General features: G+C 41.4%; 1 protein-coding gene across 2 annotated transcripts in view; it reads left to right on the top strand.

Annotated features, from left to right (window-relative positions):
- The first annotated feature begins 952 nt into the window (after positions 1–952).
- Positions 953–21372, top strand: part of DPYS (dihydropyrimidinase) — an 87860-nt gene continuing 67440 nt past the window's right edge. Inside the window, exons 1-3 of one of the 2 annotated variants that reach the window (XM_019032736.4) lie at positions 953–1323; positions 16604–16762; positions 20501–20680. In XM_019032736.4, the coding sequence (XP_018888281.1) occupies positions 1060–1323; positions 16604–16762; positions 20501–20680 (603 nt within the window). In that variant the 5' untranslated portion in view covers positions 953–1059. The remainder of the gene's footprint in view (positions 1324–16603; positions 16763–20500; positions 20681–21372) is intronic. The other variant, XM_019032735.4, reaches the window with a different exon arrangement.

Genomic DNA, 21372 nt, shown 5'->3' with positions numbered 1-21372 from the left:
GAATGTGTGTCACTGTTGGCTGTTAGCTACTTGAGGGTGGAAATGTGGTTTATCTTTCCCACTTAGCCCTCTAGCCAATCCCCCTAGTCAGGTAAGCTTTGTAGTCCTTACAAAGCCAGTATTTAAGTGAATTTGCATGGTGCTTCCCACTTTATTAGGGTGTATTCACAGCCATGATCATATTTGCTTCTCAAAGCAAATATGGAAGGCAAGAACAAGTATTACTCAATTTTATATATGAGAAAACTGAGGAACCAAGAGAATAAAAGATTTAACTGAAGATCTCTAAACTGGTTTTGTGGAAAAGCTGGGAGTAGAAATTTAAATCTTCAGAGTTACAGTACCGGTTATTTTCCAAGAAAAACTTGCTGGTATATGTTGTATCATTAAACTGTGGAGAATAGTTGACACCAAGTCGTTTTCTTTCAAATACATTGAATATTTTACTCTGATCCTTCCCTGTGTCTGCCAATTACTGGGATTATATGATAATTTGCTCCTCAATTAAGAACATTTAAAAGGAAACCCAGATCGAGCGGCTCTGTTCTGGCTTGGGTGGGTTTGGGTATTTTTGTTGCTGCTTCTAGTGATGGTTCTTGCTTGCTTTCTCCCTCTGGATCTGTCTTTTGGTACAAACACACCCCCAACCAAGGGAAAGGGTGAGATGGATTTCTTTCCCTTTAGCACCTAATCTTATGATGAAAAACGCAGGTCCCTTTCTCTGAAAACTCCAAGATCTTTCCCTTCCAATGACTCCGAAGCCTGGGTGGATACCTCAACTCAGGGCGCAGAACACTTGGGGTCTGAGTGTGCAAGGACCATGCGGACCTGTTCAATCCCGGCCTTTGGGCTCCAGCCCAGCCTTCCCGGGGGGAGGAGCCGCATATGCGGCCAGGTCATAAACCCGCCAGGCCGCCGGGCTCCGGATTTGCAGCCTGAGGCAGAGCTCGGGGGCTGTCGGTGGGGACCTTGCAGGAGGGCACCCCAAGCCCGCCCGGCCCGCCCAACCCAGCCCCTGCGCGCAGCCCGGGCCGGGTAGGACCCCGCGCGCCCCTCGCCATGGCGGCGCCCTCGCCGCTCCTGATCCGCGGGGGTCGCGTGGTCAACGATGACTTCTCGGAGGTGGCCGACGTGCTGGTGGAGGACGGCGTGGTGCGGGCGCTCGGTCACGACCTGCTGCCTCCCGGGGGCGCTCCTGCGGGGCTGCGGGTCCTCGACGCCGCCGGCAAGCTCGTCCTGCCCGGAGGCATCGACACACACACGCACATGCAGTTCCCCTTCATGGGCTCGCGGTCCATCGACGACTTCCACCAGGGCACCAAGGTACCCGCCCCGCCGCGCCCCCGCCCCGCGGTACCCACGGAGCCTCGGGCAGCCTCCCCAGTCGTCCCGGGGTCCCCAGCAGGGCCGCCTCGCGCGGCGCGGCGCCGAGGGGCTGGGTGGGAGGGAAGGAGCGCAGCCCCGGCGGGTGTCAGAGGGGACTCAGATTCTCTTCGCTGGGGTCCCTTCCAGGCGCCCCTTCTAGGCGGCAGCCGAGCAGCCTTGGCTCAACCAGATGCCCTCGACTCCTCCTTTAGTGGTTAATTTGACGAGTTTAAGGCCATCCCCTTACCCTAATTTCTCTATACCGCTTACTCCCCAAATCTCCCCGCAACCCCATTTTGATTGGTGTTCTGTGGAAGTCGCAAATCTTCCATACCTTCTTTAGAATCTTTTTTTAAAGTAGGCACTCCCAGCCATTTCTTCCAACCATTTCGACCCATCCTTTATCCCCAACCAAAACCAAATGAAAAATCCATTCACCTGGTAGTTACAGCCTTGACTCAAAGTGAGCAGTGTAGCAGGTGATGTGTCTGAGTGGGCTAGATGCCCACCGTGTTCACATTCCCGTCCCCTACCCTCTGCCCCCACTCCCACCCCCAGTAGAAAAAATATAGCCCCGACCAGGGTTTAGAAGAGAAAGTATTCCAGAAATGATCTCGCAACACTCTCACACACCAACGCAGCCTCGCAGCAGGCTCTTTTCTCCATCCCACTTGCGCTGGGGACACAACATTCTTGCTGCTGGAGTACCCATAGTTTTACTGATGTTGCAGGAGGGCAATCAGATCACCACTCCCCAGGTGAAGGTAGGCTTGGGTTTCTCTAGATACAAAGGCCTAGAAGTTTGGGTCAATGAAAGGAAACTTAAACCAAACTTGTCCAACCCGTAGGCCGCATGCAGCCCAGGACGGCTTTGAATGCGGCCCAACACAAATTCATAAACTTTCTTAAAACATTATGAGATTTTTTTTTTGCAATTTTTTTTCTTAGTTCATTGGCTGTCGTTAGTGTTAGTATATTTCATGTGTGGCCCAAGACAAGGGAAGCCAAAGATTGGACACCCCTGCAACATTTCCCCAAAGCTCCTCAACACAAGATCAAGAGACTAACAGAGCAGGTTTACAGGAACATAGAGTAAAAATTCTACTCTCAGCACTTGGGCTAAAGTAAAGCCCACGTCCTCCTTAAGTCCTGTGTTTTGAGCTGCCTTGAGAGAAATGGCTCCTTCCAAAGTGAAGATGTATTGATATACTAAAGGCCTTGGCTTTTCACTTGGACCATACCTTGATGTGTGAAACAAGTTGGGCTATTAAGTCCAGTGTATAGTAGGCTTCCTTCCTCCCTCCCTCCCTCTCTCCATCGCTCCCTCCCTTCTTTCTCTCCCCGCTACCCCCTCCACCCCTCTTTCTCTTTCTATTCCCATGTTACTGTGGACAGGCTGACAGTCTTTCAAAGCAGTTTTGGTGATAGCTACTTCATTCATATACTGATTTCTGACAGTTTTGCTCTCCTTACACCTCCCCCTCTCCAAGTTCCCCAATCCTCTAAAATTGACTGGAATGATTAACAGAAAAAAAGGAAGGCAGGTAGATTTGACCCAGAGAGAAGGATCTGGGCAGGCTGCTCAAATCACCATTTGGAAAGCTTCTCCCTGATTACTAATTATCAACCTATATCTTTATGTCAATAAAGTCTTTTGTAGGACAGATTGTTGTATGCTTTGAAAATTAGCAAACTTTGTTTTGTTTATTCATTTTTCCCTTTTGCTAAAAAGTAATATGCAATGAATTTGAATGAACTTATTTTTACATTTTAAGGAATTTTTTAGCTATCAAAACAATATGTGATTATAGGAAACAATTGGAAAAATAATAAGAAAATTAAAAGAAGCAAAACATTAATAATACTCTTCCTCTCAGTGACAGCCAATGTTTTGGTGTATTGCCTTTATGCTTTTTAGCATGCTCTATTTTACATAATTGATATCATATTGTGCATGTGTCTGTGTGTGTACACCTATATTTAAAATGTCAGAACTTGCAGTTTTCAGTCATAGTGCAAGCCCTTTCTGTTATTACAGACTTATCATTAACAAAGTGCTTTGCTGATGGCAGGGCATCCCATTGAACACTCCCACCTGCAAGGTGGGGAGCTGCTATTTCTGACCATGAGTTGCCCACTAGCATCATTCTCCCTCTTACAGCTGAGCAGTAGCTTTCATTCTCTTTCTGCCATCAGGGTTCCAGATGAAGCAGCAAAGAAGAGGAACTGGAATGCTGTGGGGGAGGGGCATTCCCTCTCTTTCTCAAGATTATCTTTGCATGCCCCAAGGTCCTGGGAAGTGGTTCTTGGTCTTCTATCTTTTCCTTAGCCATTCTGGGATTCTCTAGTTCAGAGAGATTTATAATTCTTAACTGAGAATGTAGGTCCTTATGGCGTATAGTCTGTTGTCAACATCTCAAAGGATTTATCCACCAGCTGATCCTCTAAGCATTTCTGTACTTAAAGGTTGTGAAAACATTAAACAAAAACATGTTCTTCATGAGCTTAGGATCTTAAACAAAAAATGATATGGTCAGAGATATTAAGGTCAAAGGTTTAGCAAATACCAAATTCCTGTTGAATATTAAACAGTACTTACAAAGGGGCTGTGTTGCAATAGTCTAGTTCAGAGTCGGTTGGATCCCAAGAGGTAACCACTCCCACCCCCAGAAACAGCTGAGGCTTCATAAAGTGAACCAGATGGGGAAATATAGATAAACATAAACATTACAGTATTGACCTGAATTCTGAAAGAAAGGCATTATAGAGTTATTTTGTCTTCTTTCCTGGCCTTTGCAATAATCCCCAAAGCAACGCTGGTGGGTGTTTGTTTTGGGGAGCTAGAGACAAAGATAGGCCTTTTGTAAATACTGGTTGTATGATATGTTAAACTTGAAAAACATCTTCTTATTATACCTTTAAGTAACATCTATTTTATCAAGTACATACCAGGCAATGCCCTAAGTTGTGCATTATCTTCCAAAAATCCCAGATGCCATTGTCTACTTTTTTACAATTGAGGAAATTGAAGCTTAAGTTACCTGCCTAAGGTTGTACACCTAGGGCTGTAACTCATTGAGTGGCTCTTCAAATTTAGTACTGCCTGACCCCGTCGCTAAAGCTGTTACCTATTAGTGTCTGTTCTTTTGAAAAAAACATATAATGTTCAGATTTGTCAGGGTGGCAAGTGATAGATGACAGAGCCATATAAGTTGCATTTTAATGCGAGGCATCTTTTCTCAAAAATAGAGCAGAGGCATCTTTAGAAAAGACAGTAACTCTTCACTTTCCTAAAGCTAGAGGCAGTTAAGGTTATCAAAATAAATACACACTGCAGGTATTCAGTTTATAAGGCATTTGTATAATACATGCATTTATAGCCATATCATCTGTAAGGGTACAGAAATGGACCTTAAGTGCAGAAAAAGCATAAAGTAAAAATGATATATTATACTTTCAGGAGATGGGCCCCTAAAGGTTAGACCAATAGCTGTTTGCATTCTACATCCAGCAGGCTGATCATTTATAATACCTGACAAATACAAAAGGATATTATTCGTGGTACTCTATTTATCGATCACTAGATTGTGATGGGACTCAATTTTAAAAATGAATATACATTAACTAAAGGTTATTTATTTTGTAAATCTAATTCATGTCAGAGATTGGTTTAAAGCCTATAATTGATTAGCTTAATTACAGGTAAAAGCTTTCCGAAGTAACTAATGGAAATAATGTTCTGCTTTAAGGAAATCATATTTCATTTTGTTGGTCTATACCAGATGTACAGTGGTCTTCAGATAATTCAATATCTATGAGGAAGGACAATGGAATTTTTTATTCAATGGGTAGTATGAATTCAATAAATTTGAAAGAATTGTGACTTTGCTTTTACTACATTCTGTGATAAGAGAATGAAGTATAAGAGTTTGGCAAGTTTTCAAATATACATAAATTTGTATTCAGAGGTGTATGCAGGTCAGAGTGGGTGGAGTTGCACTGAAAACCCGGTAGTGTCAGTAGCTGGCAGGAGGAACATCTTTTTAAAAATTGGGAAACCATGCAACACATTTTTCTTTTTTTCTTTTCTTTTTTCTTTATTGTAAAGGACAAAAAGTTCTCAAAATTATTGAGAAGGGAAATTACACTTTGCTTTGAAACTTTTTGGTAAAATGCCATTGTGGTGATTACTTACAAGGCAGTGTAAGACATGTGATTAAGCACACCACACATTTAGTTGTATTTATAGAGCTTCTGCAACTTGTGGAAGAGCTGTGCTTCAAAAACCTTGGTTGCAAATCAAATCCCCTTTTCTGTTGCTTGCCAGAGCTCCCGGCTGGGCTTCAGGAGCTGCGTGGGCTGATTTTGTGACCTTGGGCAAGTAATTTCCTCTCTCAGGATTGTCAGCATTTTCTTGTCTGTGAATGAGGCATTGGTTAGATGAGCAATTCAAAAAGAGTTTTTTAAGTTATAAAAACAATATATACTTACCATCCAGACCTTAAGAAAATGCTGGCACATTATAGTCACTCAATATGCATTAGTTAAATTTATCAACTGCTTTTTCAAAAAAGAAAAATACAGATGAGTATAAAGAAAAATAATGTTTAAATCACCTATAATTTTAACATTTGGCTCCCTATCCTTCTAGATATTTATTTGTTGGGGGAACGTGTAAACATTTGTTTCCTTCTACCAAATTGGGCATACTGATTGGAGTCATCCTTGTTTATTAAACATTTCCCCCTGTCCTTAAATACCACTGGAGAATGTGATTTTGTGGCCTCATTATCCTCTCTGAGGATACTGATCTCTGAGTCTCGGATCTCTCTCTCCAGCCTGCATATTCCTTAAGCATCAGGCCTCAATTTCTGCCTGTCTCTGGATATCACAACCTGGATATCCCAGAAGCACCTCAAACTCAGCATGTTCCAAACCAAATGTGACCTCTCCTTCAAGTTTCAAACTCATTTTTCTTCCTGTTTCCCAAACTTTGATGGTTCAGCTCTCATCTTCTCCATGATGGACATATTGGTGATCTCCAGTGTTTATCCACTATATAGCAATGCTGTGACAGACATCCTTATATGTAAATTATTGTTCATATTCTTGATGATTGCCTCAGAAATGATCCCTTAGAGTAAAATGCCTGGGCCAATGAGTATTAGACACATCTTAAAGGAGTTTAATACATTCATTCAGACTGCTCTTCAGTTTATGTGCCCATTATCATTCCCATTTCACTGTATTCTTGTTGATGGTGGATAATGACATTATTTTATTTTATTTTATTTTATTTTATTTTATTTTATTTTATTTTATTTTATTTTATTTTATTTTATTGAGACAGGGTCTCACTCTCTCACCTGGGCTGGAATGCAGTGGTGCAATCCAGCTCACGGCAGCCTCATCCTCCTGGGCTCAAGCAATCCTCCCACCTCAACCTCCCGTGTAGCTGGGACTGCAGGTGCATGCCACCATGCCCAGCTAATTTTTGTATTTTTTTTTTTGTAGAGACAGGGTCTCACTATGTTGCCCAGGCTGATCTCAAACTCCTGAGCTCAAGTGATTTACTCACCTCAGCCTCCCAAAGTGCTGGGATTACAGGTGTGAGCCACTGTGCCTGGCCTGGATAATGACTTTTAAAAAAATCTATGTCAATTTCAGAGGAAAAACGTAGCACTTCTTACTGTCTTTAAAAGATCATCTCTTTAATAACTGGTGAGGCTGAGCTTTGAACATTCATGTTGTATTAGTAGTTTAGATGCTCCAGCTTCAAGGGTTTGTAATTCTGTGGTTTCCTTGAATGGCTGTTTAATGATTACAAACTTAACCTTCAGACTAATCAGAGGACGCACAAAAAAACTCAAAGATTAACTGAAACCACTTGATGCTAACTAAAGCTTTGGTTCTGTTAAGGGTGTTGTGTATTAGGAATCCTTTCACTGACTTAGATTCCAAGACTTGCCTTATTTCAGCTTTGATATTCCATAGTTCATGCTTTTCACCTCCACCCCTTGTTTTCTCTCTCACATGTCTGGCCTGGGTGTTTTCAATGTCTCTATTAGTCTGTTCTCACACTGCTATAAAGAAGTATTTGAGACTGGGTAATTTATAAAGAAAAGAGGTTCAATTGACTCACAGTTTCACAGGCTGTACAGGAGGCATGACTGGGGAGGCCTCGGGAAACTTACAATCATGTTAGAAGGTGAAGGGGAAGCAAGCACATATTCACATGGTGGCAGGAGAGAGAGCAAAGGGGGAAGTGCTGCACCCTTTTAAACAACCAGATCTCATGAGAACTCACTCATGAGATCGACAAGGGGGAAATATGCGCCCATGATTCAATCACCTCCCACATGGTCACTCCCCCAACATTGGGGATTACAATTCAACTTGAGATTTGGGTGGGGACACAGAGCCAAACCATAACAATGTCTGAGAGAGGTAGTCTAGAAATCAAGGTTTCCATGATGCTTCTCTCAGGGAGGAAAGTCTTTTCCTTTACCCTCTTATGTTTAGTAATTGGGGGCCTGCAAATTAAACTGACAAAAGAGAGATTCACAAAAGAAAAGACAAATTAAAAAAATTCACATACATATATAGGAATTCACAGAAAAATGTGACTCAAGGAGGGGGCTAGATTTGGGGGGTTATACACCATCTTAACAGAACAAGGGAAGGCAGAGCAGGCACTTACAAAAAAACAACTTCTTAATAGGGGATGGTCACAGGGAGAAAAGACACATAGGAAAACAAATGACTTTTAGAAAAGATAAATGGGCCCTTAGAAGGAGATATGGCACATATGATGGTTTTGTGACAATGTCTGTTTAGGTATGGTGTCAGCTTCCAAGTCTCTAGTGATAAGTCAATCTTCCCTGGTAGTGAAACCTCTAGAGAGGGGATTTATGATAATTGAGGTCTTTGGGGAGGCTTTGCTTTATAGCAGATTTGGGACTTAAGGAAAAACAAAAACAAACAAACAAAAAAACACCTATTCTCAAATATCTGGAGCTCAAAATAATATTTATGCTACAGTGGTATATTCTAGAGTCTCAACTGCCATCTAATACGGAATAATCCCAAACTAACGATTTTTCAAGCTGGCTGTTAGGTTCCATTAATTCAGTCAACAAGTATTTCTTGGAAACCCACTAAGTGCTAGGCATTGTGGATGGTGCAGAGTTTATAGAGATGAAAACCATGGTACTTGTTCTCAGTGGTAAACAGACTAGAGGTATATGGGTCTCTAATCTGTCTGGACTTTGATAATAAATTTTATATAGTAAGTTTGGGCTTTATAGACTTTGCTTTGATGATTGTGACAATTTTTTAGTAAACATGTGAGGTCAGTGACATCTAGCATTTTCCCTGTTGCTGAGTCATCAATCACAGTGGCCCGCATCACCTGGCTGTGTTTCTGAGCTGCTTACTTGGCTGACAAGTGAGCCTGGGCGACTGGCCACCATCTACACCTCAACACTGCTTTGTGCTTTCTTCTCACACGTCAAGTAACAAGTTGAGAAAGGACACTTCAATTTTTTCTGTTATGTTTCATTGCATCTAACAGGGAATCTATATTATATAGTGATAGTCACAGATGAGTTCCTGAGCCTGAGGATCTTTTCACACAGAAAAGACCTTAAAATTCACCTGAAAGTAAAACAAAATGTAATCATTTTTAGAAGTCAAGAAAGTATTTGAGGCAGAGATACAGAAATAAACTAAAATTGTGTTTGTTAAAAGTCTTAGTTAACACTGCTTTGGTAATGAACTTTGGAAAAACTGAGCATTCAGCCTTCAGATGTGGTCTGCATTGACACTCCATATTAACATGTTCATAGAAGGATCTAGGAAACTACAAGGCCAGGACTAGCAATATTTTTGGGAAATGACATTTCACACTAACACGCAACTTACACAGCTTTCCCAGTTTGCTATTGGAAAAGCGAACCATCATAATTATTCCATCTTGTGACTTTTAGGGAAATTCACTGGTCCTTCTCTTCCTTTCCCCTTCAAACATTTAGATAATATTCATGTGCCAGGTACTGTAATGGGCACAGAATATACAGAGATGAACCAACATTGATTAAATCAGAATCTCTGGGGAATGGGGTAAATGCTTTCTATATGATTCCTGCATGATCCAGGGCTAAGAATTGCTAGGACTCAGCACAGGAATGGGTAGAGGAGGGAAGAACATGAATGATGTCTCTCTCTGAAATGGGAAGGTGCTCAGGTCTCCTAAGAGAGGCAGGGACAGTGTCAGTGGAGTGGAGTGAATGAGTTGAGAGGGAACAGCTCAATAGACAGCTTTGGAGAAAGCTAAAGTTCAGGTCATGCAGGACCTTATGGGTTGGGCAACAATTGTTTTTTCTCCATCTTAAGAGCAAAGAGAAGTCAATAAAAGATTGGAAGTGGCAGATATGGCTGGGCAGACATATAGTAGGTATACCTCCTACCTTGGAGTTGTGTTCACATTGTTGCTCTGAGGATTTTCTGGGGACTGAACTCCGGTTGCTCACAGTGGTAACCTACTCATTAACACACCTTCTTTATGGCCCTCTTCCTTTCTGTTTTCCCTCCCTTCTCATTTCTTCACTGTGCTAGTCCAGTGGGAAGATGAAGGTGGCACCGGGCAGTAGAGGTGAAGACGCAGGAGTAGAGAGGCTCCTGGAGTTCATAGAAGACAGCCTCCAGGGTCTTGTTGATGGATTGGATTTGGGGATACAGGGAAGAAGAGAAGTAGGTGTCAAGGGTAACTCTTAAGTTTCTAGTGGGTTGGATGATAGTGTGATTAATATTCCAAACTTAGGGAGGCAAGAAGCCAAGCGTGGACAGGAATGTGCAAGACATCTTTACAAAGCTGAGTGTGCTTCTGGGTTTGGGACAGACGTTGGGACCATGAAACTTGTTTTTGTAGGTTTCAGTGATTGTGAGAGAGCTGGAAATTCAGCCACGAACTTTTCTCCTTAAGGCTCAAACATACCGTTGGGTTTCTTTTTGTTTTACTTGGGTGGTGCAGGTTCTGTGATGGATTTTAGTGAAACAAAGTCACTTGTTTTAGGATAAGCTTAGAAATAAGAATTTGGTGGCACCATAAAAGGGAAGAAAATGCATTTGGATACAGTAGTGTACCCTGAATCACAGTTTCAATTTCTCCAGTTACCTGAGGTCAACTGTAGTCCAAAAATCTTAAGTGGAAAATTCCAGAAATAAACAATCATAAGTTTTAAATTGTACAACGTCCTGAGTAGTGTGATGAAATCTCAAGACATCCTGCTCCATCCTGCCTGGGACTGGGACGTGAGTCCTCCCTATGTCCAGCACATTCATGCTATAGACGCTCCCTGCCCATCAGTCACTTAGTAGTTGGCTCGGTTATCAGGTCAACTGTCGCAATATTGCAGTGCTTGTGGCCACCCACAAGTCACCCTTATTTTACTTCATAATGGCCCCAAAGTGCAAGAGTGATGCTGGCTAATTGTTCTATTTTTTATTAGTTATTGCTGTTAGTCTCTTACTGTACCCAGTAATAAATTAAACTTTATCACATGTATGTACATATAGGAAAAAACATAGCATATGTAGGGTTCAATACTATCCTCAGTTTCAGGCATCCACTGGAGGTCTTGGAATGTATCCCTCTTGGATAAGGGATAACTCCTGTACTTTCAGTAATGATTTACAATGGAATATTCTTAAACAAAATCTTGTGTAACATTATGACCCACTGTTAGAGTTTATCTCAATTTCTGTTCCACTGCATTTCTTCTGGAAGCAGTGTGGGCTCCCCTGTCCCCCAAAAGAGTTTTTTAGATAAACTGGAAGGTTTACAAGGAAGAACAGTGAAAGTAATTAGGAGCTGAAATAATTGATTTGTGAGCCAAGGTTAGAAAAGCTAAATCCATTTTGTTTGGCTAACTGACAAATAAAAATGGAAATAAGTCAATCAGGAATAAAAGCAAAGGAAATAACTAGGCTTCATGTAGCTATTTGAGAGAAATTGGCCCCAGCCATCCTTTCCCATTCAATACAGCTTCTCCAAACTCATTCCCAGTCTGGGGTTGAGGAGAGGGAGATAAGAATGGGGATAAGAAACAGAACAAGAAGAAACAAAAGATAAGTGGTTGTTCCTCTCCTGTCTCTTTCCTGCTCCTAGTTGATTAGGAAGGTGGAGCATTTGTGATCAACCCTCATTTAAGAGCTTTCAAATTGTAGCCCCGAGAATTTTCACTTGCTTTAGTTTTAGAAGAGTGGCCCTTTGACTATCATATCTTCAGTCTGGTAAGAAGACCATCAACAGCTCTGTCTATTTAATTTATACACCATTTATGGTCATGTGTCACTTAATAGCAGGAATACATTCTGAGAAATGTGTCATTAGGCAAATTTGTGGTTGTGAGACCATCATAGTGTGTACTTACACAAACCTAGATGGTATAGCCTACTACACGCCTAGGGTATAAGCTATGACCTGTGGCTCCTCGGCTACAAACCTGTTCAGTAGTTACTCTACTGAATACCATAGACAATGACAATAATAACTGTGTATCTAAACATTGCTAAACATAGAAAAGGTACAGTACAAATATGGTACTGTGATCTTATGGGGCCACCGTCATACACGTGGTACTGTCATTGATCAAAACACCATTATGGTACATGACTGTACATATATATGCCCTGTGTCATACATTTATATGTAAAATATTTATTTTTCATATAAAATTATGATTTTAATAGAAAGTTTAGCAAATATTGAAAATAAAATTTAAGTAGGGGAAAATTAAAATGACCTGGAATTATACCACCTAGAACCAGCCACTGTAAACATTTTGTCTTGGCTCAGTGTGGTTTTGTGTTCGTGCTGAGTGTTGGTATGTTCCGAAGCATGTTATTGTGTCTCATGTTGTCATGTCTGGCTTCTCGCTCCCTGGCCATTTCAGCCAGTCTCGGGACCTCTATGGCATCCTCTAATGGGTCACTCCTACATTTTCTCCTAGTCTTGTATGCTGTTTGGAAACAGGTCTGTATGTCTTCCTGTCTGCAAATGCCACCAGGTGGACACGTGCCCAAGCACCTCACTCTCAGGATGTTCCCCACTTCATTCACGTCGCTCCTAAGTGCAGATCATGCTCCTCCTCTGTCCACTCACCTGCCATCTTCTCACTCATCCTAGTCAAATCAACTCACCTGACTCCCTTCGCAACTAAAAACAATCATTGCCCTGTTTTCCTTCTCTGGGACCACCACTTTATATGGTCCCCAGTCACCTTAATTCTGCCCTTTAACATTTTCTGCTGAGCTTCTACCTCTTCCCCCCAGATCTTCTTCCTCAGAGCTTCTCTTCATGCAGTTCACGTTTCCCAGAGGCTCAGGCTCTAGGGCATGATGACTCAGATTCCAACCCTGCCATTGTTCCTTGCTGGCTATGAGACTTTGGCCAAGTTATTGATGGTTCTGTATTAAGTTTTTTTTTCTTTATTTTACTTTAAGTTCTGGGATACATGTGCAGAATGTACAGGTTTGTTACATAGGTATACATGTGCCATGGTGGTTTGCTGCACCCGTCAGCCCGTCATCTGGGTTTTCTGTATTCAGTATTCACCACCCTAAAATGGAGTTAACCATAGTACCTACTGTAGAGCTCTTGAGATGGTTAAAATATGCAAAACATTGAAATAGTTCCTAGAGCATCATGGTGCACAAAAACAGCATCACAGCACTTGCTGTGAGTCAGATATCATTATACTTAATTGGAAACTTCCACGTGTATGTCCTAATCCTGATTGAAATCCAAGCCGTCTCTAATCTCTGAGTTGATCTTTCTCTCCTCTGAATTCCCAGTCATCTTTTCTCTGTACCTCTTCTAGGGAGCTTAGCAAATTTTACCTCCCTTTAGCAATTTTTATACTACTGTTTATTTTAAAAGTAGACTTGCTACCTGTTATTACAATCTAACTATTTTATATTTATTTATTCATATTTCTGCTTCTCCTATAAACACCCTGAGGGCAGAATCATTGCCTAATTATTTGTGTGATCTCCCACTTCCTTCACTACATACAGTGGCTTGGATGTGGTAGAACTTTTCTGGTTTTGTGGAGATAGAATCCACCTACAATACAATTCGGCCATTTAAAGTGTATAGGACAATGGCTTTTAGTATGTTCACAGAATTGTGCAAGCATCACCACAATCAATTGTAGAATACTTTTTGTTTTGTTTGTTTGTTTTGAGATGGAGTTTCACTCTTGTCACCCAGGCTGAAGTGCAATGGCATGAGCTCGGCTCACCGCAACCTCTGCCTCCTGGGTTCAAGCAATTCTCCTGCCTCAGCCTCCCTAGTAGCTGGGATTACAGGCACCCGCCACCATGCCCAGCTAATTTTTTTATTTTTAGTAGAGATGGGGTTTCACCATGTTGGCCAGGCTTGTCTTGAAGTCCTGACCTCAGGTGATCCACCTGCTTCAGCTTCCCAAAGTGCTGGGATTACAGGTGTCAGCCACCATGCCCAGCCAGAACACTTTCGATACCCCCAAAAGAAACACCATACCCTTTAGCTATCACCTTGGACTCTCCTCATCCCACCCAGCCCCAGACAACCACTATTCCACTTGCTCTATGGATTTGCCTCTTCTGGACATTTCATATAAATAGAATCACACAATATATTATCTTTGTGACTAGCTTCTCTCACTTAGCATCATATTTTCAAACTTCACCCATGTCATAGCGTATGTCAGTACTTCATTTCCTTTTATGGTAATATACTATCCCATTGTATGAATCTATTAGATTTTATTTATCCATTCATGAGTCGATGGACATTTGTATTGTTTCTACTTTTTGGCTACCATGGATCATGCTGCTGTGAATATTCATGTGCAAGTTTTTACGAGAACATGTTTTCATTTCTCTTGGCTATAGGCCTAGGAGTGGAATTGCTTGGTCCTGTGGTAACTCTATCTTTAACTGTGAGAGGAACTCCAAATTGTTTTCCAAAGTGGCTGTACCATTTTGCATTCCCACCAGCTGTGTATCTAGTCTCTCCACATCCTGCGTGTGGTAGATTTTAATAGGGAAAGAATACAAAGAATAGTTCTTTAAGCTTGATTTTCTAGTTCAGTAGATGCTAAAAGAGGACTTTCTTCTAATGCTTTAATTAACAGCAGATTCTATTAGAAAAATGTCCTTCATCCTCAAGGGATGTCTTGTCATACTGGGAAGACACTTTTAGAAGGAAGAATGTAAGAAGATTAATCTGTATTCAAATAAAAATACAAAGCCTGAGGAATTTTTTTCCTAGTATTTTCATTACATCAATAGGGATTTCTTAAGAAATGCAAATATGTATTGTTTTGCCACAGATAAGGCAGTGTTATTTAAAGGTGGAGACAACATACAGGATCCTGTATAAAAAGTGAAATTTTTGAGAGCAAAAAGAATTGGAGTGGGGCCAAGTAAGTTAAGGAAAAATAAAAATCTATTGAAGTAAGCAAGAAAAGTGGGAGTAGAATAGAGCTGGCATATCAGGTAGGACATGAGGGCATCCGGTGTATCTGGAGGCCGTTGGGGGAGGGTGGTGGGGGCCGGAAAGAGAGACTGAGGCACTGCCCCCTCCTGTGTTGTAACATGACCACATTTCTGGTGATGAGGTAACACGATATAGGGAAGATGGAAAAATTCCTAATCCTGAAATAGTAGTAGTGCTCAACCCATAAAGCACTTACCATGAATCAAACTCTGTACTAAGCACTTTATTTTTATTTATTTGTTTATTTTTGAGACAGGGTCTCTCTCTGTTGCCCAGGCTGGCATGCAGTGGTGCAATCATAGCTCACTGCAGCCTCAAACTCCCAGGCTCAAGTGGTCCTTCCATCTCAGTCTACCAAGTAGCTAGGACTGCAGGCGCATGCCACCATGCCTGGCTAATTTTACATTTTTGTAGAGACGGGGTTTTCACCATGTTGCCCAGGCTAGTCTTGAACTCCTGGGCTCAAGCTCTCCTCCCGTCTCAGCCTCCTTGAGTGCTGAGATTACAGGCATGAGCCAAGGCGCCTGGACCTAAGCACTCTGTATACATTACTTCAGTTTAATCCTCCTATCAAGCCTATGGTTTAGGTACAATTGTCCTCACTTTGCAGATGGCGAATTAAAGGCACACAGAGATTAAGAAATTGCTGAGATTACCACAGCGAATAAGTGTTGATGCTGAGCTTTGTACCCTGGTGCCCGTGAGCCTCCCAGGTCCGTGGTCTAAGCCACTGTGTTAGCATCCCTCCTGTCTCTGTTTTCTTCACCTACATTGTTTGAATACAACAATTAAAAACAATTAACCATCTTGTGATTTTAGTTTAAATGAAATTGATTTAAATAATTAGTCAAAGGCATGTGATTTAGTAACAGTTTTTAAATTAGTAGTGATGTAATGTAATATAATGTGCTAAGGGGTATATTGCAAGTTGAGGCAGAATGCAGGGATTTATAGACCATGTTATGAAGATTCCAGTTTGTGCAGAGGCAGGGAGAAGCACTCAGTTTTCATCTTTGGAGTCAAGTGGTCACATTTGTGCTTTGGAAATATCTCTCTCGTTGCAATGAGGGGTTTGTATTGGAGGGAGTGGGAGATGAAGATCAATCAGGACTCTGTTACAATAGTCAAGATGAGGAATGAGAAGGATCTGAACTAAGACCAGGGTGGTAGCAGTGGACAGAGGGACAGGTGCAAATCTAAGAAAGATAAAGGGGTCACCATTTGGTTTCTGGGAATGGAGGCAAGACCGGAACCATGTAAGTCTCCCAGGATTCTGAGAGGACCACAGGGCAGTTAGAGATACAGTTCATCAGGATGGATTCTAATAAAATGGAATTTTATAATAATGAATATCACTTCTCAAGAACAAAAATATGTGCATTTTTTCCACTTTTCCATTTTGATTTTTCTTTACAATCCTCACTCTGTTTTCTTTGAGTCAAAGCCATTTTCATCTTATCAGATATGACATTCTTTTTGCAGAAGCAATTCCAGCAGGTTTAATACTTTAAACGTAATTTATGAAAAGTCTATTCATGCCCTTCTGGGTCATTTAAACAGGCAGCATCTTTTTGCAATTTCCTGGACCCATCGAGTTTGCCCAAGTGCTTACAAATGCACATTGTTCAAGATGATAAATGACTTAACTAGGAAATTGATAGCTAATTTGTTGAAAACCTCTTATGATTCCAGGCTGCTCTCGCAGGAGGCACCACCATGATTATTGATTTCGCCATTCCTCAGAAAGGTGGCTCCCTCATTGAGGCCTTCGAGACCTGGCGAAGCTGGGCTGATCCCAAAGTTTGCTGCGACTACAGCCTTCATGTGGCAGTGACGTGGTGGAGTGACCAGGTAAAGCGCCTGGATTTCAATGTGTTCCCATTGTCCTCTTGTCCTCACTCTGCACAAGAGCAAGAAACTGGTGACATTGATTGCTTCCTAGACAACAGGAGGACAGAACTGTCAGGAAGACTTTTCATTGCATATTCTTTTGTATCTTTTGAATTTTTAATTCTGCGAAGTATTACCAATTTTAAAAACTAAATTTAAAAAATCATATAAAGACAATAGGATAAATATTTTATGCTCATTCATAACAGCTTCTCCTAATATTTAATCAATGAATCATCAATGCTTTAAGTGTAATGTTTAATATACTGATTTCTCTTTTTCTTTAATTCAATATCCCCCGAATCTTTTAAACAGTATTTTCCCACAGGTTAGAACTTCAATAAAAAATGTTTAATTTCTCAAAAAAAAAAAATCAAGGAAATTCTAAATTTAGAATTCTCTAGAACTAGAAGCCTGCCTTCCCACTCATGAGCCTTCTTTAGAGAGGAAGGGACAGGCCTGGACTGTTTCCAGAGTCTTCTCCAAGCTGTATCTTGACCGAGTGATCTTCCTTCTCTGCTAATGTTACCACACCTGGTCAGATGATTTCATAATAGAGCTTAAAACAACCTTCCATGTCCACTAATTGCCCAGGCCATGGCAGAAATAACATGATTTAGATAGAAAAGACAGTTTTGAGAGATGTTAAAATATGTTGATTTCCTCCCACATAAATGTGTGTGTGAATTTTGGAAGAAACTTTTACTTGGAATTTAAATTGCAACATGTTTTTCCACATTGCACTTAATTCAGCAATCTTTTTACCAGAAAGAGTTCACCATTAGGACATTATTTGAGTATCTTATAATCTCACATCCCCCACAAACTCGGCCTTTAGACAGCAAGTTAATCTAAAACAAATAATCAATCTTTAACAGGTAGTTCAGCAAGCATAATAGCAAAGTCCACAGCTAAGGTTAGTTTTTCTCCAAAAATGCCATTTTTAGTGATGCATCTGAACTCTTATGCTTTTAGGATCGTCCCTCCTTTTCTTCCCTTCCCTCCCCTCCCTTCTCTTCATCTTTTCCCTCTCTCCCTCCCTTCCTTCCTCCCTTCCTTCTTTCTTTTCTTCTCTTCCCTCCTTCCCTTCCTTCCCTCTCTTCATTTTCCTATTCTCCTATTTTATAAGATGGAGCAACGGTGATGGTATTTGTCCTTATCAGTGCTTCTCACACTTTAGTATACAAAGAGTCACCTGGTAAACCTTGCTAAAATGCAGATTGCAGATTCTGTTCAGGGGGGTTATTCGTTTGCTAGGGCTGCTGTAACCCTAGCAAACAGAATGTACGACAAACAGAATGGCTTAAACAACAGACATTTACTGCCTCACAGTTGTGGAGGCCAGAAGTCTGAGATTTAGGTGTCAGCAGGGTTGGTTCCTTCTGAGGGCTCTGAGGGAGAACCTGTTCCGTTCCTCTCTCCTAACTTCTGGAAGTTTGCTGACAACCTTTGGCATTCCTTGTCTTGTAGAAGCATCATCCCAATCTCTGCCTTCATCTTCATAGGATGTTCTCCCCGTGGAGGTCTGCATCCCAGTTTCCACTTGATATAAGGGCAGCAGTTACATTGGATAAAGCGCACATGCTCGTGTCCTCATCTTAACTAATTACATCTGCAAGGACTCTATTTCCAAACAAGGGGTTAGGACGTCAACATATGAATTTTGGGCTCACACAAGTCAACCCATAGCAGTAGGTTAGGAGCAGGTGGGACCTGAGATTCTGCATTTCTAGCAAGCAACCAGGTGACGCTGCTGCTGCTGGTTCAGTTGCCACACTTTTGGAGGAGGAAGGCTGAAGCTAATATGCTTGCAAGTTGTATAATGAGATTCTTCCATGGATGTGGATGGCAGGGATGATTAATGAGGGCTCTTCTACTCAGGGAGCAAAAGATATTTCATGTAAGCAATGCAGATCATAATCCCCTTTGGAAGCCCATTATGTGAATATGCTAACAATGTTTCAAGCATTTTTTTTTTCTGACTATAAAACTAATGTACTCATTGTAAAAAATTAGAAACTGTTAGGGGGAACAAATGAGGTGCACTGTCCCATGTTCTGTCCCTTGCTGTTGTCACTTAACCTAACTTGGAGCACATTCCATCACTTGTCCACTCTCAATATTTTGGTGCTTTTTTCTAGATTAATTAAGTAGCAATTAATTTATTCAATAAATAGTTACTGAGTGGGCACTATGCACCAGGCACTGTTCTAGGATACAGCAGTGGACAAGCCTTACAAGGCCCCTTCTCTCATGGGGCTGAAATCCTGGTGGGGCAGACAGGTGATGAGCAAGTAAGGACTGCTATGCCGGGTGATAAGCACCATCAAGAAAAGGGAGGGACATTTCCAATGGAATAAACAGTGGTAGCAATGAGTAAATTCACGTGTAATATTATCATTCTTAAACTTTGCTGACTCAATAGAATTACACTGCTTTATTTTGCACTTTTTAGTTAGTAGGAAACTTCTTGCATGTGTTTTTAGTCATTTATTACTCCATGAATTGTTGCCAACATTTTTCAACATGTTTTTCTTATCAAGTTGAAAGAACTTTTATTAGCTAAGAGCAATAATCCTATGCTTGTTACATTTTTCATTGTGTGTGTGTGTGGGTGGGTGGGTGTGGGTGTGTTTTAACATATAGAAGTTCAAACAGTCTTATTTGGTCAAATCTATGAGTTTTTCCTTTGAAATTTTTGATCCTTATTGAGACTTGAATCTGACCTACAAAAGCAATTATTGAGGCCGGGCGCGGAGGCTCATGCCTGTAATTCCAGCACTTTGGGAGGCCAAGGTGGGCAGATGACTTGAGGTCGGGAATGCAAGACCAGCCTGGCCAACATGGTGAAACCCCATCCCTACTAAAAATACAAAAATTAGCTGGGCATGGTGGTGCACGCCTGTAATCCCAGCTACTCAGGAGGCTGAAGCAGGAGAATCACTTGAATCTGGGAGGTGGAGGTTGCAGTGAACCAAGATCACACCACTGCACTCCATCCTGGGCAACAGAGCAAGACTCTGTCTCAAAAAAAAAAAAAAAAAAAGAGCTATTATTGAGATAGCTTTGATATTAACTTGCCCCTGACCCCTGGCAACCCTGAAGGCCTCTGAGCTTCCAACGGATCCAGAGTGGAGTCTCTAGCTCTCACCTCGTAGGAGCTGCCAATGGGTCCCATGCCACCACGGTTGGCTCTACAGCTAAACCATGAGTTTGTGCTTTCTCGGGCATGCCCGGGTCCATCTGCATCTTCTACTTTCTCCTTCTAAGAACTCCACCCATGGCTTTCAGATTTGAACCTGAATCCTTACCTCACATTAACGTTCATTCCTGCTGGATCCATGATTGCTTCTGTTGCTGCCAACATGGCTTCAAGGTCATTTTTTAGAATAATTTCCTCGAATCGGGAGATAGATGCAGAGAATTTTACATCCAAGTACAGAAATAAAGCACTTTGGGAAAAGCTATTCACTTTTTCATGATTTAAAAGTATGAGAGCAGCAGCAGTTTATCAGATGAAATGGGGTATAACCTGGGAGAAAGATCAAGGCCTTAATTGCATTTTTGTGGAACTAAACTATTGTCCTTATTTTCCTTATTTTACTTAGTTCTCTTCCGAATGCAACATTTTAGAGAATGTTGAAATTATCATTTAAATTAGAGTAACATATTGTTATTATGGTTGCTGCTTCCTTTTAGGTTAAAGAAGAAATGAAAATCCTTGTGCAAGATAAAGGTGTTAACTCTTTCAAGATGTTTATGGCCTATAAAGATCTGTACATGGTGACAGACCTGGAGCTGTACGAAGCCTTCTCTCGGTGCAAGGAAATTGGAGCAATTGCGCAGGTCCATGCAGAAAATGGAGACTTAATTGCAGAGGTACGCATCTGCATTCCAAAGCTTCTACAGAAATGACAGCAGCCAGAACATAAGGTGAAGATGATTGGGCCTACATAGGTAAACTCATTTAATGCATTGGAAGATGAGAAATCCAGAAATGGATTTTCCGTGGCTCGGAAACGGATTTTCTGTGGCTCAGAAACTCCCAACTCCATTTACTTGAGTCCCTGCTCTCAGCTTTATGCAGGTGGTATATGCACTAGAATGAGGATTTCCCCTTTGCAAACCAGCTCTTAGATCTCAAACATGTGCGGTTATGAAAACACAAATACTTTTCTTTGTGTCCTCCAGCATACTTTTGGCTTTGTTGTTGTTTTTCAGAAGCTTAGGCTGCTGGTTCAGAATACCAAAGCGTGGTCAATATCAGTGTCATCTGATGACTTAAGCAGTGTATTAGGTAGCTGTTTAAAGCCCTGCTCTTTTCAGAAACTGGATATTAAAATGTGCTCTGGAGGAAACTAGATGATATTTATTTCTCATGTTAGTCCCATTATTAATGCCTGAAGGATACACCATCCGCAAGATTTAAAGAGCTGTCTCTTGCCCTTTACATTAGCTGACTTTTTTTTTAATCTCCTTAGGCTCAGCTCCCATTAAAGTGAGTGAGATTGAGGCTCAGTGGCCACAAGGCAGAGAGGAATAATGAGAAGAGAGCGTGAGCTGTAAAAACA

The sequence above is a fragment of the Gorilla gorilla genome, chromosome 7 (genome assembly GCF_029281585.2).
Source record: "Gorilla gorilla gorilla isolate KB3781 chromosome 7, NHGRI_mGorGor1-v2.1_pri, whole genome shotgun sequence".
Classification (NCBI taxonomy): Eukaryota; Metazoa; Chordata; class Mammalia; order Primates; family Hominidae; genus Gorilla; species Gorilla gorilla.
The sequence above is the reverse complement of the archived record's forward strand: the minus strand, read 5'-3'. Positions and strand labels throughout refer to the sequence as shown.